This window comes from Mastigoproctus giganteus, chromosome 12, assembly GCF_048544385.1.
Source record: "Mastigoproctus giganteus isolate SK-2022 chromosome 12, ASM4854438v1, whole genome shotgun sequence".
NCBI classification, from domain to species: Eukaryota; Metazoa; Arthropoda; class Arachnida; order Uropygi; family Thelyphonidae; genus Mastigoproctus; species Mastigoproctus giganteus.
Window position 1 is genome coordinate 176,297,646 of NC_143586.1, and position 17,216 is coordinate 176,314,861.

Sequence of the window (17,216 nt, forward strand, 5' to 3'; positions counted from 1 at the left end):
CTACAATTAAATTCTGAGGCTGGAAAGAAGTTTTGTAAATTTATGAAAGATGTCTTCAATTTAGATATTAAGTCAAATACTTTAGTAAATACTATAATGGAACAAAAATCGATGGAGTATTCACTCGGGAATTAAAATCATTTGAGTGTCAAAATTGTCTTATTTCAGTTACCATAGAGCAATAATTTTAGTGTTATTATAATATATTTTATACGAATTATTTCATTGTACACCAGTACAATGAAAAATTCCATTCATGTATTTCATTGTACTGAAATTATTTTTTTAATAAAAATAATGTAGCAATACTTTTTTTATTTATTTTGCTGTATACCAGTTTCATAATGTCATACTTTACTGTATCAGTTTCATAATGAGTTCCTACAGTAAAGCCGTTTTTAAAGGCTGCCGCATGACATTATCAGTAACACTCAGTCTCAGAGTAGAGTGGAAGAAACTCCTTATGTACCTGGTACATAATTTTTCTTTCTTTTTAATGAAATTTGAGAAGACTTGACAAATCATTCTAAAACAGTCAAACATAAAATTTCACGAAAATCAACCCAATGAGAGTTAAGTAATTACACATGGTAACTCCCATATTTCTACTAGTCTGACTTTAATTAAATGTAGGATGGCTCAATAAGTCTCTCTAAAAGGGCTAAATATAATTTCCTAAAAATCCATCCACTGACAGTCCAGTTATGATGCCTGATTTTACATGTTGATGGATGGAAAAAAGAAATAATAATTGAGGGATGTCGACAGGTCCAATTTTAATGAAATGAGGGGTCTATAAATTTTCTCGACTCTTAGAAAATTTGGAGAAATTTAGAAAAATTTGTTGCATCAGATTTCTATAAAAGACCAAACTATAAATATATTTTATGAAAATCCATCCATTAGGAGTCAGATTATTACATGTACAAAGATGGATGAATGGACATTGCAAAAGCAATAAGTGCTTTATGCATACATGTTAACATTCCTAAAAAACACATTAGATGATTATAAATTATCAGGGGATAGAGAAATTTACAATAAGTACAAATTAGTCTGCAACCAAGTCACTAAGGTGATTAGGCAAACTAAGGCAAGCAGATTATGAGAAATCATTGGATAATTATGCAAAGAAATGGTTGAAAATAGGATTCGTTCCAAATGCCTGTCCAGCTCAGCCTTAAATTTATTTAGGCTATCAACAATGACAGATGGAAGTTTGTTCCAGTAATCAACCACATGCAAACTTCCGCACATCCATCATACAACTTTCTTTCCTCAATTTGAATTTATGTCCTCTCAGGCGATTAATTTAGTCAAGAGGAAGAATCCCATCAGCATTCAGCTTGCTCAACCCATTCAAGGCCTTATACAACTCAATCAGATCACCTCGCAGGTGCTTACTCGCCAGGTGCTGCAATTTGCAGAACTTAAGACTTTCTTGATAAGAGCACCCCTTTGTTCCCCTCACCAATCTTGTTGCCCTTCTTTGTACTCGTTCTAGCAGCTCTACATCTTTCCTAAAATTAGGCCTCCAGGCCTGCACACAGTACTCTAGGTGTGGCCTGACCATTATCCCATTATATATTGCCTTGTATAATGGGATAATCACCTCCCTATCCCTGCTAGAAAAATTCCTATATATCATTGACAAGACTCCATGACCTGCCCTGCTCAGCAAACTTCATATTTGACTGCGCAATTACACCCAGGTCTTTTTCACTTTCCACTTTCCTAAGTGTGTAGTACCACATAGTTGGTACATTTCTCTTTGGTTATTGCTACCCATATGCAGTATACTTTGCATTTGTCAATGTTAAACTTCAGTTGCCACTTCTCAGCCAATTTTCCCAACTTATCTAGATCAAGTTGGAGTAGCATACTGTCGTTAACAACCCTGCCAACCTTTGTATCATCTGCAAACTTGGATATTAAACCTGATATACAGGGTGTCTCAAAAATACATGGCATAACTTCAAGATGGAGTTCCTCATATGTAGACAATAAAAATATTTTATATCAACATAGTTCCGGAAATGCTTGGATCCCTAATTATCAACCAGAATGTCTTATCTCCCACAGGTGATTTCCTTCATCACAAGGTACTGACAGAATCAGGTGGTTTTCCATTCCGACCATGTACTCAAATCAGGAGCAAGCAGATATGCACTTTATGTACGGTTTGGCAGATGGCAATGATCTGGAGGCTCGTCACTTGTACCACGAAAGGTTCCCAGAACGAAGATGTTCAGACAGGAAAATGTTTGAAGGTATCCATCGCCGCCTTTGTGAACATGGGACCTTTACACCTCATGCTGCCAACAGAGGACAACCAAGATCTACGACTCCTAAAGTAGAGGGGTGGACCAACTGCTTAGCCTCCACGCTAACTGATTTAAACCCACTAGATTGTATTCGACTCTGGTAGCTGATGTGGAAACTCTCCGCAATTGAATTGTCGCAGGTTGTGAGGCAATACGAAACATGCCAGGAATTTGGCATCATCTTTGCGAGTCCATGAGATGTCGATGTGAGGCCTATATTCAGGCAGAAGGTGGACATTTTGAACAATTACTATAAGTTGATGTAAACAGTTAAGTGTCATAGACAGACCTTCAAAACACAGAAACCAAGCATTTCTGGAACTATGTTGATATAAAATATTTTTATTGTCTACATATGAGGAACTCATTCTTGAAGTTATGCTGTGTATTTTTGAGACACCCTGTATACTGTATACCTTCATATCAGGTTGATAAGATGCCTCAAACATGAGCAGCAAAGCAAAAAGCCCAAAATAGCAGGAATAGTTCAGTTTGGGAAAGAACCATCGATGGCAATTTCCTTGTGAATCAAACTCGCGTACAAAAAGATGTGCTTCTTTTAGTATTAGTAGTGGCAAATGGTGCAGGAAAGCAAGCTTATAAAACATCAACAAAAAAAAAATAATAATAAATAAATCACCTGTCCATCCAATCCAATAATTTGTTTAGTTCTTCCTTGAATTTATTCAAACTATACACTTTCACAACAATTGATGGAAGTTTGTTCAAACAATCAAACACCTGCTTGCTAAAGGCAAACTTCCACATATCTACCCTGCAAACATCCTAACTTAATTTGAATTTATGCTCTCATGTGTAGAGTCTGAGCAAGAGGAAGAATGCTATTAGTATTGAGCTTGCTCAATCCATTCAAAGCCTAAAACACCTTAATCAGATCACCTCACATGCACCTAGTCTCCAGATGTTGCAGTTTGCAGAATTGAAGCCTTTCGTAGTAAGACTACCCTCTTGTTCCCTTCACCAATCTCAGCACTCATTCTAACAGATCCACATCCTTCCTAAAATGAGGCCTTTAGACATGTATGCAGTACTCAAGATGCAGCCTAACCACTGCTTCATAAAACAGGATAGTCACCTCCTTATCTCTGCTAGCAAAGTCCTGTACATAATGACCAAACCCCACGAGCTGTGCTGGCAGTCTATCTGCACTGGTTAGAGAACTTCATATCTGACTGCCCATTTATCACAAGCTATTTTCATTACCACTAGTGTAGTATTTCCACTAGTCTAGTATTCTTCATTTAGTGACTTTTTTTTTTTTTTTTATTTACTCTCTACATTTTATTTCAATTTCTGATAGTCGTTGCCAGTCAAGAAGACATGTTGTCTCACTGGCATTCTGGATTTTTTACTTCTGGAAAATTTTCTTCCTTTCATTCTAGTCTTTCATTTCTGACAACCCTGAACCTGCAAATAAACATACCATTTCACTGGTTTTTGACATTTTTCTTTTATTATTTTTTTCCTATATGAGCACACTTTATTTTACTATTTTAAAATTTTTCAGCTACATTTTCTTCTGATCAGTGCTGGGATGATTATTAATTGTATTTTACTCCTGAACCTCTGAGGTCCATTATAGTTTTCAGACATCTTCTGTGCTTGCCATTTGGAACTCTCCAATTCTCCTCCTTGCCTTTAAGTTACCTAAACTATCTCACATTTATGACATCACTGTGTTTGTTATGTTTAGATTTCACCTTAACTAAACTTAATTGCTTTTTATACCACATGTGGAGTTTATATAGTTCTTGCATATTCTCTGGTTTAATATAACGGTGTTTCCAGTTTACTCTGGTTATATTTTTAATCAGCATGCACATGCTTTCCTATTTTATATTTCATTATTCTTGCACTTTTTGCTTGTTTTAAGTTGTTTTGCTGCTTTCATTTCACCCAATATTTTCAACGGATTCTAAACTGTATACCGTTTGGTTCCTTCTCCAAAACCAATTTCATTTTTTAATATATTCATATTTTGTAATTATGGGATAACCTTTTCTACTTAAAGTCTGAAATGTCAAATACTTTATTCTCACTAGAGGCATTTCATACACTTTCACATTTTCTGTTTCATTTTTTTCATGGCTTTGACTTAAACTTCAGATAAACTTGGTACCTAGTTTCACCAGTTTCAGCATGCAGCATAGCTTGGATACATGACAGCATAGACTCCTCTGTGCTTTAAGGTGTCCAGAGGTATGGGGTAACCCAAGCCAATTACACTGTCCATTCAATAGTGCTGGACAGCCTATTCCATGATGTCCCATCTATATATTCAACTGGGCTGAGATCAAGCAAGTTTGGTGACCATGGGAGAATGAAGAACTCACCAGAATGCTCAATGCTTTTCAACTGCAGTACATCCTTTTGACACAAATCACTGTCTCATTGAAAAAAAAAAACTTGGTAGCCTCGAAGACTGACTCCATAAATGGGTGCACATGGTAATAAACAGGCAAACTGATGAACAAACATCCTGTGAAGTGCTGATCAAGAGGTACTGGTGAGGTAAGTCTCCCATTCAAGCATGTGCCCAAGTATCCCCCATTTCTACACCAGAATTTGAGAAGCTTGTGTTAAATGTATATCACATCCACATCAGTTTGTCTGCCTGACACATTTGGAAATGTAATGCATTGGACTAGGAAACCTGTTTCAAGTTGTTCACTGTGCAATGGCTGGTGTTCTCCATGGTTGCTGCAGGTGCATTTGCTTGTGAGCCATCAGCAGAGTTTACATAGGTGGACTGTTTCTTTGAGAGCCTAATTGTGCTAGTGTCCAATGCATGATCAACATTGAAATGGGCTAAGCAGAGAACCAATAAACATTTATAGGAAACATAAATTACCAAAGAGATAACCTAAATCAATTTAACAATCTGACCTTTATAGTGTGATGTGAGCTGAGCAATCCACTTAGGTGAAGAAGTAGAATAATCTGAATTGTCAACAGAGTTTAATCTGTCACACGATGTAAAAGGACTAGAGATGCAATCTTCTTTTTGTGAAATATCTTTATTTGGCTATGAAAAATAAAAAATTCAAACCATAACTTTATGCAAAAAGAATATTTTATATAATGATTGCAATCAAACCGTGAAAGCATTTCAGTGAATACTGATGGTCTACAAAAAAAAAAATAAATAAAAAACAATGATAACAGTCCAACTGCTCTTTCAATTTCACCAGACACTCAATTTCAAACACCTAAGGAGACAATTTATTCCAGTTAACAGTGAACATGGTTCAAGTGTAAACTTTCTGATACCCAGTTTATTAATCTTTGCTAATAGTTTGTATTTATGTTCCTTGGTTATTTGGATATTGTTTCCAATTTAAACATAAAGCAGGTAGCAGTAGTAGAGGTATGTGATGCAAGAAAGTAAGCATATGAGCTTATGTAACATCAGCCAAAAAAAAAAAAAAAAAAAAAGAACATTTCACATATCCATTCCCTCTAAAAGTTTGTCCAGTTCCTCCTTGAATTTATTTAAGCTATCAACTTCCACAATGACAGATGGAAGTTTGTTCCAGCAATCAACTACCAGCTGACTAAAGGAAAATTTCTGCACATCTATTCTACAACTGTCTCTCCTCAATTTGAATTTATGCCCACTCAGGTTCGTAATCTGAGTAAGTGGAAGAATCCTGTCAGAATTCAGTGTGCCCAACCCATTCAAAGCCTTAACACCTCAATCAGATCACCTTACAGGAGCCTAGTCTCCAGATGCTGCAATTCATGTTTCGGAAATTAAGAATTTCTTGGTAAGATGACCCCTTCGTTCCCCTCGCTAATCTTGTTGCCCTCCTCTGTACATGCTCAAGCAACTCTACATCTTTCCTAAATTGAGGCATCCAGACATGTATGCAGTACTCAAGGTGTGGCCTGACTATTGCCTTATACAAAGCAATAATCACCTCCATTTCCCTACTAGCAAAATTCCTGTATATCACTGACAATACCCCATCACCTGCTCTGGCAGCCTGTCTTCATTGCTCAGAAACTTCATATTTGACTGCACAATCACTCCCAGGTCTTTTTCATTTTTTACCACCCTAAGTGTAGTACCACACAGTTGGTACATTCCTCTGAGATTACTTCTACCCATATACAGTACTTTGCATTTGTCAATGTTAAACTTCACTTGCCACTTCTCAGCCCATCTGTGTAACTTTTCTAGATCCTGTTGCAGTAGCACACTGCCATTACTGTAATTAACACTTTTCCAAACTTTATATCATCTGCATACTTGAACATTAAGCCTGATATATCTTCATCAATATCATTGATAAATATACAAAACAACAGTGGGCCCAACACTGAATCCTGGGGGACTCCACCAATAATATTAGTCCATGAAGAGCAGCATCCATTGATTACCACTCTGTCTTCTCCCACTCAACCACCCTTTTATCCATGTAGCAACTTACCCTTAATACCATACTGCTCCAATTTGTACAGTAATCTTCCATGTGCAACAGTGTCAAAAGCTTTCCCAAAATTCAAGAATATATCAAAATTATTTTTTGCATCCAGTTCCTTTGTAACCACATCATATTATCTAAATCAAATTGGCCAGACATGACTTCCCTTTAACAAACCCATACTGTGTCTGAACTGTAACTGCAGTCTTATTTAGATAAACCTTCAATGCTTCTTTAACCAGACACTATTATTATTTTCCCCCAAAACATAAGTTAAACTTACAGGTCTGTAGTTATTCGTGTCAGCTTTTGATCCACCTTTGTGAATTGGGCATACATTTGCACATCGCCAGTCCATGGACTTCTGATGAGTCCCAGGATGCTCTCATAATTATGGCTAAGGGTTTCTTACTTCCTGTGCCACCTCCTTTAATATAACTGGAGGGATCCCATCCACCCCAAGTGCCTTTCCTTTGTTTAACTTTAACAATTTCTCCTCCATTTTGCTCTCAGTTATTACAAAATCATTAAGCTCCCTATTAGAGTTTAATAAGCTTCAGTCCTTCACTACCCTAAAGAATTTCTCATGTGTGTATGTAGATGCAAAATACTCACTCAGTTTGTCAGCTATCTGAGTAGGATCATCAACAGTCGAACCATCAATATCAAGTGGGCCAATCTGATTCATCCCCTTCCTTTTAGAGTTTATATAAGTAAAGAAGTCCTTGCTGTTTTTCATAGCATCCATTGCTAAAGAGTTCTCTAATCTGCCTTTTCTTACCTAATCTCCTTGTGACTTGATTAGACTAGCTTATACCTGCCATAGGATTCTCTGTCACCTGATAATTTATATGCATCCCATGCATTATTCTTCTCTGCCACGAGTCTCATTAGTTTATTTGGCATCCATTTAGGCCTAAACCTTGACCAGTTTTCTTAATTGATATGAAAAGGCTAGTAGCTACCACAATTAATTCCTTGACTGCTTTCCATTTAGAATTTTCTGTGGATAACAATATCAGTTGGTTCAACTGTACATAATTTAAAAACTGTCTGAGACCACTGTAGTCACCTTTACAAAAGCGAAAACCCTTCCCTTTACCCCTGATGGTAATTATATCTTTAAGTAAATCCCACATCAACATACTGCAATCACTGCCACTTAGTGTTTCTTTAACTGCAAATTCTTAATGCCAGAATAATCACTGCTGATAACCAGATCAAGAGTATTACCCTCTCTAGAACATGCTGCTGTAGAAAACTATCATCCAATAAATCCACAAAAGTCTTGCTAGTGTGCGTGTCACTAACCCACAAGTTCCAGTCAATATCTGGGAAGTTAAAAGCCCCCATTATAACACAATCTGATTTACTGGCCCATTCTATTTCTCTGTACAACTGTTTGTTGTACTCATCCCTATAACACACTCCTACTCTCATTTTTGCTTTCCCAGTGCTTATGCCACACTAAACTGACTCAACATTGCACTGTCCATCTATGTCAACTGGATGCACTTCCTTAGATTTTGTTTTTCTTAATTAACAGCATAACCCTTCCTATCCTGTCTATCCTTTCTGTACATATTGTATTCCCCAAATTACAATTCTTCATTACTAATATCTGTGTGACTCAGCATCTCTGATATCCCAATAATATCCGCCTTTGATGTCTTGACCAGCACTTCAAATTCATCAAATTTATTTACTATACTTCTAGCATTGCTGTACATGCAAGTATACATGCACCTATTCTTATTCTTAGTTACCCTATCACAGCCCATGTATTTATTTGTTTCATGGTGACTCCCACAAGTCCCTAAACCTCCTCCCAGCACCCTGCCCTGCAATCCCCAGCTCATTCTAATAGAAGCTGTGCAAGAATCACTTTCACCTCTGCCTGTGGCTACTTTTAACCTTTTAGTCTGTGAATCTCCCCAAGCTAGCAGTTTTCCGACCCACCTAATGCTGCCTTGATAGCATTAGAAAACACTCTTGCACCCCTTCTATATAAGTGTATCCCATCCCTGTAGGAAGCATGAAGGGTAGGATACTACGTGCATGAAATTTGTAGTTGAAATAAAAATTAGTGAATAACAGTTGCCACTCTCTGAAGTATAGCTCAATAATAGCACAAACTATATAAACAATAAATAAACTATATACACACAGAAATGTGACTGATATAGAGTAATAAAAATAGACCAAAGAAAGTAAGTGGGGGTGGGGAAGATTACTGTATATTAAGGCCGAACTACCATGGTCTTTAACAGTGTATTTTAAGAATTTTAGTACAGGTGAGAACTGTACAGGACATATATTCCTCCAGAGAGTGACTTGGAAGTGACAGCAACAAACAGAAGTAGGAAGATTGTGATTGGTCATACATACATATACCAGATGTCAGCCATTCCTGGAGTTACAGGAACCTAAACAGTCTGTGACCTCCATCACATCCCTGAGAAAAAGCTGCATTATGCTAATTGGCTCTCGCTCTGTCTCTTCTGAATACACACCAATCTTTGTAGAATGGCAGGTTTTGAATGTTGATGGACAGAACTCAACTCAGTCTCTGACTGCTAGGTCTCTCTCTCAGATTCTGTGGGACCTCCTGGTGCCAGTAAAAATTATTCTTGATGTGGGAGGAGGGAGAGGGGGATTCTTAATGCCAGAATAATCACTGCTGATAACCAGATCAAGAGGGGATTCTTAATGCCAGGGATATGATGGAGTAATACATGAGCAAACTGGAGGAGAAATTGTTGAAGATAAACATAAAAAAGGCACTTGGGGTGGATGAGATCTATCTAGTTATATTAAAGGGAGTAGCAAAGGAGGTAAGCAAACCCTTAGCCTCAGACTTTTGAAGTACAAAAGTCTGAGGTATCTCCAGGAACTGTGCTCCACAGTATCATCCCCTCCTCCCACTCAGAATAATTTCTACTGGCACCAGGAGGTCACAAATAATCTGAGTGAGTGAGTTTGTTTGTTTTGATTTTATTGGCGCATTAGCTACTAAGGCTATAATGCGCCAAGACCAAAGTGAGCGAGCGAGCGAGTGAGTGAGCGAGTGAGCGAGCGATCAAAACCTGCCATCCTATAAAGACTGCTGTGTATGCAGAATGGATAGAACCAATTAGCATAATAAAGCTTTTTCTCGGGGATATGATGGAGTTCACAGACTGTTTAGTCACCTGAAAGGAAGTATGCAAACCCTTACCCATAATTATGAGAGCTTCCTTGGACTCAGGGAGAGGTCCTCATGGACTGGAGGTGTACAAATGTATCACCAATTCATAAAGGGGGTTCAAAAGTAACTATAGACCTGTTAGTTTAATTTGTGTTCTGGGGAAAATAATGGAGTCACTGGTTAAAGAAGCATTGCAGGATAATCTAGACAAGACTGCAGTAATAGTTAAGACACAGCATGAGTTTGTTAAAGGGAGCTCTTGTCTGACCAATTTGATTAGATACTATGATGTGGTCACAAAGGAACTGGATGCAAAAAATAATTTTGATATCATATTTGGATTTCAGGAAAGCTTTTGCACATGGAAGACCGCTGTACAAATTGGAGAGGTATGGCATTAAGGGTAAGTTGCTACAATGGATAAAGGGATGGTTGAGTGGGAGATGACAGGGGTGGTAATCAATGGACACTGTTTAACAAGTACAGGTTAATGTTGAAAAAAGCTGTGAGTTAGGGTTGAATTTGAAAGTGTCTGCAATTCTTCCCAGACACGATAGGAAGGAGTATATGATGAGAATCTTATCGATCGATTTGGCCCTGGAGAGATTGTGCAAGGCTCAAAGGGTAGAATTTTTCTCAGCCTGGTCTGTGCTTGTTAACAGGAGAGACTGCTTCTACAAGGATACACTTAAATCAAAGGGTGCAAGAATATTTGCTGATGCTATCAAGGCAGAGTTAGGTGGGTTTGAAAACTGCTAGCTTGGGGCAGGTAACAAGAACTAATAGATTAACAGTAGCCGAAGGCAGAGGTTAAAGTTATTCTTGCACTGCTTCTATTGGAATGAGCAGCAGCAGCCTGGGAAACAAGGTGCAGGGGATTCCGTAGACTGCTGGGAGTCATTGCGGAACAAGTAAATACATGGGCTGTGTTAGGATAGCTAAGAATAGGAATATGTGCATGTATACTTGCTGGAGAGGCCTTCATCCTGCAGTGGATTGAAAATGGCTGATGATGATGATGATGATGATGATACTTGCATGTATGCCAATGCTAGGAGTTGGGTAAGACAAAATTTGATGAATTTGAGGTGTTGGTCAAAATGTCAAAGGCAGATATTCTTGAGATATCAGAGACGTGGTATCACACAGATATTAGGAATTGTAATTTGGAGAGTGCAATGTGTACAGACAGGATAGGAAGGGAGGAGGGGTTATGCTATTAGTTAAGAAACACAAAATCCAAGGAAGTACAGCCAGTCAACATGGCTGGACAGCGCAGTGTCGAGTCAGTTTGGAACATAAGGATTGGGAAAGCAAAATTGAGAGTAGGAGTGTGTTATAGGCCTAATGATGCTGATGAGTATAATTAACAACTGTACAGAGAAATAAAGTGGGCCAGTAAAGTAGATTGTCTTATAATGGGGGATTTTAATTTCCCAGATGTTGACTGGAATTTGTGAGTTGGTCACTCAAACACTAGCAAAACTTGTGGATTTATTGGGTGATTGTTTTCTACAACAGCATGTTCGGGAGGCAACTAGAGGGAGTAATATACTTGATCTGATTATCATAAAAGATTCTTCATGCATTAAAAATCTGCAGATAAAGGAACCACTAGGTGGCAGTGATCACAGTGTGCTGAAGTTTGATTTACTCAAAGAGGTAATATCATCAGAGGTAAAGGGAGGGGTTTTTCTTTCGTAAAGGTGATTTCGGTGGTCTGAGACAGTATTTAAATTCTATCTGGTGGGACCAACTGATAATATGGTAATATTATCAGTTGGTCCCACCAGATAGAATTCAAAAACAGCAAATTCAATATGGGATGCATTCAAAGAATTAATCTTGGAAACTACTAGGCTTTCATACCAACTAAGAAATATTGTTCAAGATTCAGGCCTAAATGGATATCAGATAAACTAATTAGATATGTGACAGAGAAGAAAAATGCATGGGATACATATAAAATAACAGGTGGCACAGAAGCCTATGATAGATATAAGCTGGTCTGTAACCATGTCACAAAGCAGGTTAGGCAGGCAAAGGCACATTTTGCATCTACATTGACAAAGGATGCAAAGAAAAACAGCAAACAGTTCTTCACTTATGTAAACTCTTGAAGGAAGAGGATGAATCAGATTGGTCCACTTGATATTGATGGTTTAACTGTTGATGATCCTGCACAGGTAGCTAACAAACTAAATGAGTATTCACACATGAGAAATTATTCAGGGAGGATAATGCCAGAGGTGAATTAAACTCTGGTAGTGAGTTAGATGATTTTGTAATACATGAGCAAACTGGAGGAGAAATTGTTGAAGATAAACATAAAAAAGGCACTTGGGGTGGATGAGATAAAGGGAGTAGCAAAGGAGGTAAGCAAACCCTTAGCCATAATTATGAGAGCTTCCTTGGACTCAGAGGAGGTACCCATGGACTGGAGGTGTGTAGTGAACCCAGTTCACAATGATGATCAAAGGGCAACACAAGTAATCACAGTGCTGTTTAGCATTAGCATATGATGCAAGAAAGCAAGCTTATGCAGCATCAGCCAAAAAAAAAAAAAAAAAAAAAAAACCAACGTCCACTTCACCCCTCTGTTCGTTCGAAATACCTGTCCAGCTGAGTCTTAAATTTATTTAGGCTATCAACTTCCATGACAAGGGATGGAAGTCTGTTCCACCAACCAACTACCTGCTGGCTAAAGGCAAATTTCCGCACGTCTATCCTACATCTGTCTTTCCTCAATTTGAATTCATGCCCTCTCAGGTGATTATTCTGAACAAGAGGAAGAATCCCATCAGCATTCAGCATGCTCAGACCATTCAAGGCTTTATATACGTCTATCGTTTGTTATTTGGTTTTTAGGAGCATTAGCAACTAAGGCCATATTGCTCCGGGCGGTGGTCATTCCCTTGACCTTTCCGCATGCTCCGTATTTGGTGGTGACGGGCTCGAACTCCGGTCTAATCAAGAAGCGTGTGCTACGCACTGCTGCTCCTTCACACCTGGCTACGGAGGCGCCTATATATACGTCTATCAGATCACCTCACTGGTGCCTAGTCTCCAGACACTGTGATTTGCAAAACTTAAGCCTTTCTTCGTAAGAGTACCCTTTTGTTCCATTCACTAATCTTGTTGCCCTTCTCTGTACTCATTCCAGCAGCTCTACATCCTTCTTGAAATGAGGCCTCCAGACCTGTATACAGTACTTAAGGTGTGGCCTGACCATTGCCTTATACAAGGGAATAATCACCTCCTTATCCCTGCTGTTAGTTTAACTTCTGTTCCTGGGAAATTAACGGAGGCACTGGTTAAAGAAGCACTGCAGGATCATCTAGACAAGACTTCAGTTATAGCTTGGACACAGCATGGGTTTGTTAAGGGGAAGTCTTGTCTGACCAATTTGATTGGTTACTATGATGTGGTTATAAAGGAACTGGATGCAAAGAATAACTTTTGATATCATATATTTGGATTTTAGAAAGGCTATTGATACTGTTGCACTTGGAAGAGCAAAAATTGGAGCAGTGTGGTATTGGAGGAAATTGTTGCTATGGATAAAGGGATCGTTGAGTGGGAGAAGACAGAGTGGTATTCAATGGACACTGCTCTTTGTAGACTAATTTTATTAGTAGAGTCCCCAAGGGATCAGTTGTTGTTTTCTGTATTTATTAATAATATTGATGATGGTATATTAGGCTTAATGTCCAAGTTTGCAGATGATACGAAGGTTGGCAGGGTTGTTAATGACACTAATGATAGTACGCTGCTCCAACAGGATCTAGAAAAGTTGAGCAGATGGACTGAGAAGTGGCAACTGAACTTTAACATTAACAAATGTAAAGTACTGAATATGGGAAGCAGTAACCCCAGAATGTATCAACTGTGTGGAACTACACTGACAGTGGTAGAGAATAAAAAGAACCTGGGGTTATTGTGCAGGGAAATATGAAGTTTTCTGAGCAGTATAGATGCTTTGCATGATGTCTTGTCATCTATATAGAGCAATTTTTCTATCAGCAATAAGGAGGTGATTATCCCCTTGTATAAGGCAATGGTCAGGCCACACCTTGAGCACTGTAGTCTGCAGGCCTCATATTCAGAAGGATGTAGAGCTGCTGGAATGAGTACAGAGAAGGGCAACAAGATTAGTGAATGGAACAAAGGGTTGCTCTTACGAAGAAAGACTTAAGTTTTGCAAATTAGTGTCTGGAGACTAGGCACCTGTGAGGTTTGTTATTTGGTTTTTAGGAGAATTAGCAACTAAGGCCATATTGCTCCGGGGATATGCGGCGATCATTCCCTGACCTTTCCGCATCCTCTGTATGGGCACGGGCTCGAACCCTGGCCTAATCAAGAAGCGTGTGCTACGCACTGCTGCTCCTGCCCACCTGGCTACGGAGGTGCCTCCTGTGAGGTGATTTGATTGAGGTGTATAAAGTCTTGAATGGTGTGAGCATGCTCAATGCTGATGGGATTCTTTCTCTTGCTCAGAATAATTGCCTGAGAGGGCATGAATTCAAATTGAGGAAAGACAGATGTAGGATAGATGTGCGGAAATTTGCCTTTAGCCAGTGTGTGGTTGATTGCTGGAATAAACTTCCATCTGTCATAGAAGTTGATAGCTTAAATAGATTCAAGGCAGAACTAGACAAGCATTTGGAGCAAGTGGATAGGTGAAATGAGAAGGGTTTTTTTTTTTTTGGCTCACAATATAAGCTTGCTTTCTTGCATCATGTGCCTTTACTAATGTTCTCTTACATATGTAGACCCTTTAAATCTAGCCTCTCTCTCTCTCTCTCTCTCTCTCTCTCTCTCTCTCTCTCTCTCTCCCCCAGCATATGAATAAGTCATTTTTCAGTTATTTCCCAAATATAAACCTGGTATCCAGCAGTATATGTTGATTGTTCAACCATCTCAAAATCATTCTGCAGAAACTCAATTCAGCTTGTGTAGCATTCATACTTTCATGCTTTTCATGGCATTCATGCTTTTGTGGCATTCATATTAATATTTTATGTATTACAATGCATACTTTGTCTTTATTTGACTAATGCAGCAAAAGCCTAGCTTTTTGAATCTTATAGCCTATACTAATATCATTTGCAAATTAACACTGTATCCTATATTTGTTCATTGATATCATTCAGGATAAAAGAACGTCTTCTCTGACAAACCTTGAATACCCTGTTTAAATTCAACCTTACTCTGAACAGTAACCATTTAAAACAACTCAACATCTCCTGTCCTTCAGCCAGAGCAGTCACTCACCCACAGAGACAGTGGATTTTAAAACAACAGCAAGTCCAGCTCACCCCCCTCCCCAGAATTGAAACTTTTTCAATGCCCAGCCAGGATATAAAAATGTAGTCTTAACATAAAATGGTCAAAATGATCAAATTAATGCTGTTTATAAAATCATAAACTGAAATTACAAGGTATCAAAAAGACAAATATTTAATAAAATTTCTTCTATAAAGAAATACATGTACATCACAATATATACATCACATAGATATAATACATCATAAAGACAAATATCAAAACACGCAAAAAAAATGAGACATTCCTTCATCTACTGACTTATCTAATCACATAAAATCCCATAGATTGCTATTTTAAACAATAGCCTTCTTTCTTCAGGAAATCTGTAATACGCGTCTATTAAGAACAAAGAATTTATTTCCTGTATTTTAAAATCAAAATGGACTAATATTTATATATATTTTTTAACATGGATGATTAGAATCTTGTTCTATTCTTTTTTGACAAGACAGAACACACATTGACATTCTGCATTAGTAAAGAATAATGAAAGTGAACAAAATATTTAGATATTTTATTATACTTCAAAATTTGATCCACTCTATGACAAGCCCATTTTGCATAAATACTACATTCATTTGGAGTAATGGTTAAAATATCATCCATTAGCAGAGTTGTTAATTGTTTCTGAATATATGAAATGGATGAATTAGAATCTTCATATATGTATTAGAACTATATGTTCAAGGGGTAAGAAAGAAAGCCAGAATTAACTGGACAGACAAGCACATATAGCTGCTAATTTTAGTTTTTGTTTCAACCAAACGTTTGTTCCTGCAAAGCAGTGTTTTTCTGTTTTTTTCATGTTAAATTAATATTTTAATTACATTTTAAGTTTCCTTCAAAATTCTTAGCCAGAAAATGGAATATGTGCAGATAACCTGCAAATTTATTTTATGATGAGTATTATTTATAAATATAATTATAGAAATCATGACTTCAGTATTTGGTTAGTATATATTAGAAAAATATGCATGAATTTGACTGAAATTTGTATGTTAAAAATGCTCGCAAATGACAGACTTATGAAATTAAAACTTATGAAAAATTCATAAAATCTGAGCAAGTATACTGATGGATGGAGAAAAAAAAAAAACAGGCAAACTGCAGCCATTATCAATCCACTGTAGAGTGGAAGCCTCCTCAATGATTCATGTTGAGGGAAATGGATCATAATCTGCCATGCTAGTCCAGTGCAGGTTGGCAGATCGGCCATATTTAGCAGTCAGGGACATGAATCCCAGTCTACTCAAAGAGCGTGTGCTCCTGCACTCCTGCTTCTGATCACTTGGCTATGGAGGCTGGGTATCACTGCATAAACATTGCACATTTTAACTCTGCAGTGGGTGCATCAAAATAAGTCACACAAGCAAGCAAGCAGGTATGATGTTGCATTGTGTGACGTTACATTACCTGCGAAACTTAATATTTGTAGGAAAAAAGGCGAGAAATAGTTTGACTTGTGCATTTTATAATTCTGTTCTTTATTCTGGTATTACACTGGATAATAAGAACAAACAATACCTTTAACAAAAGCAGTCTTGTTATCCAAAAAGAATTATCTTTTTACTTCACTTCTGGTGTACAGTGACACACATAAAATGAGAGAGAGAGAGAGAGAGAGAGAGAGCAAGTGACCAAAACAGTGCTATAAAATACAGTACAAATAGGTGTGCAGAGCAGCATATTTTTTTTCATATATATGGATTCTTAATGAATTTTTTTGAAGTCCATACTTTTTCACAGGTTAAAATTCACAGATATTTTAATACTTGAATTTGAATGGGTGTGGTAAACTGGATTTGATAGCAAACCTAATGCAGGGTAAATTAATGAAACCATTTATGAATAGTACTGTATTCATAACACTTTTCAAACATACAGAAATGTAAATTAGAATTGCATATTTATCTAATCTACTGGACAAAT

General features: G+C 37.6%; 1 protein-coding gene across 1 annotated transcript in view; it reads right to left on the reverse strand.

Moving 5' to 3' along the window:
* Rip11 (Rab11 interacting protein) overlaps positions 1 to 17,216 on the reverse strand; it is a 175,569-nt gene that overhangs the window by 42,726 nt on the left and 115,627 nt on the right. Inside the window, exon 7 of the mRNA XM_090386503.1 lies at positions 5,232 to 5,370. Coding sequence (XP_090242629.1) covers positions 5,232 to 5,370 — 139 coding nt within the window. The remainder of the gene's footprint in view (positions 1 to 5,231; positions 5,371 to 17,216) is intronic.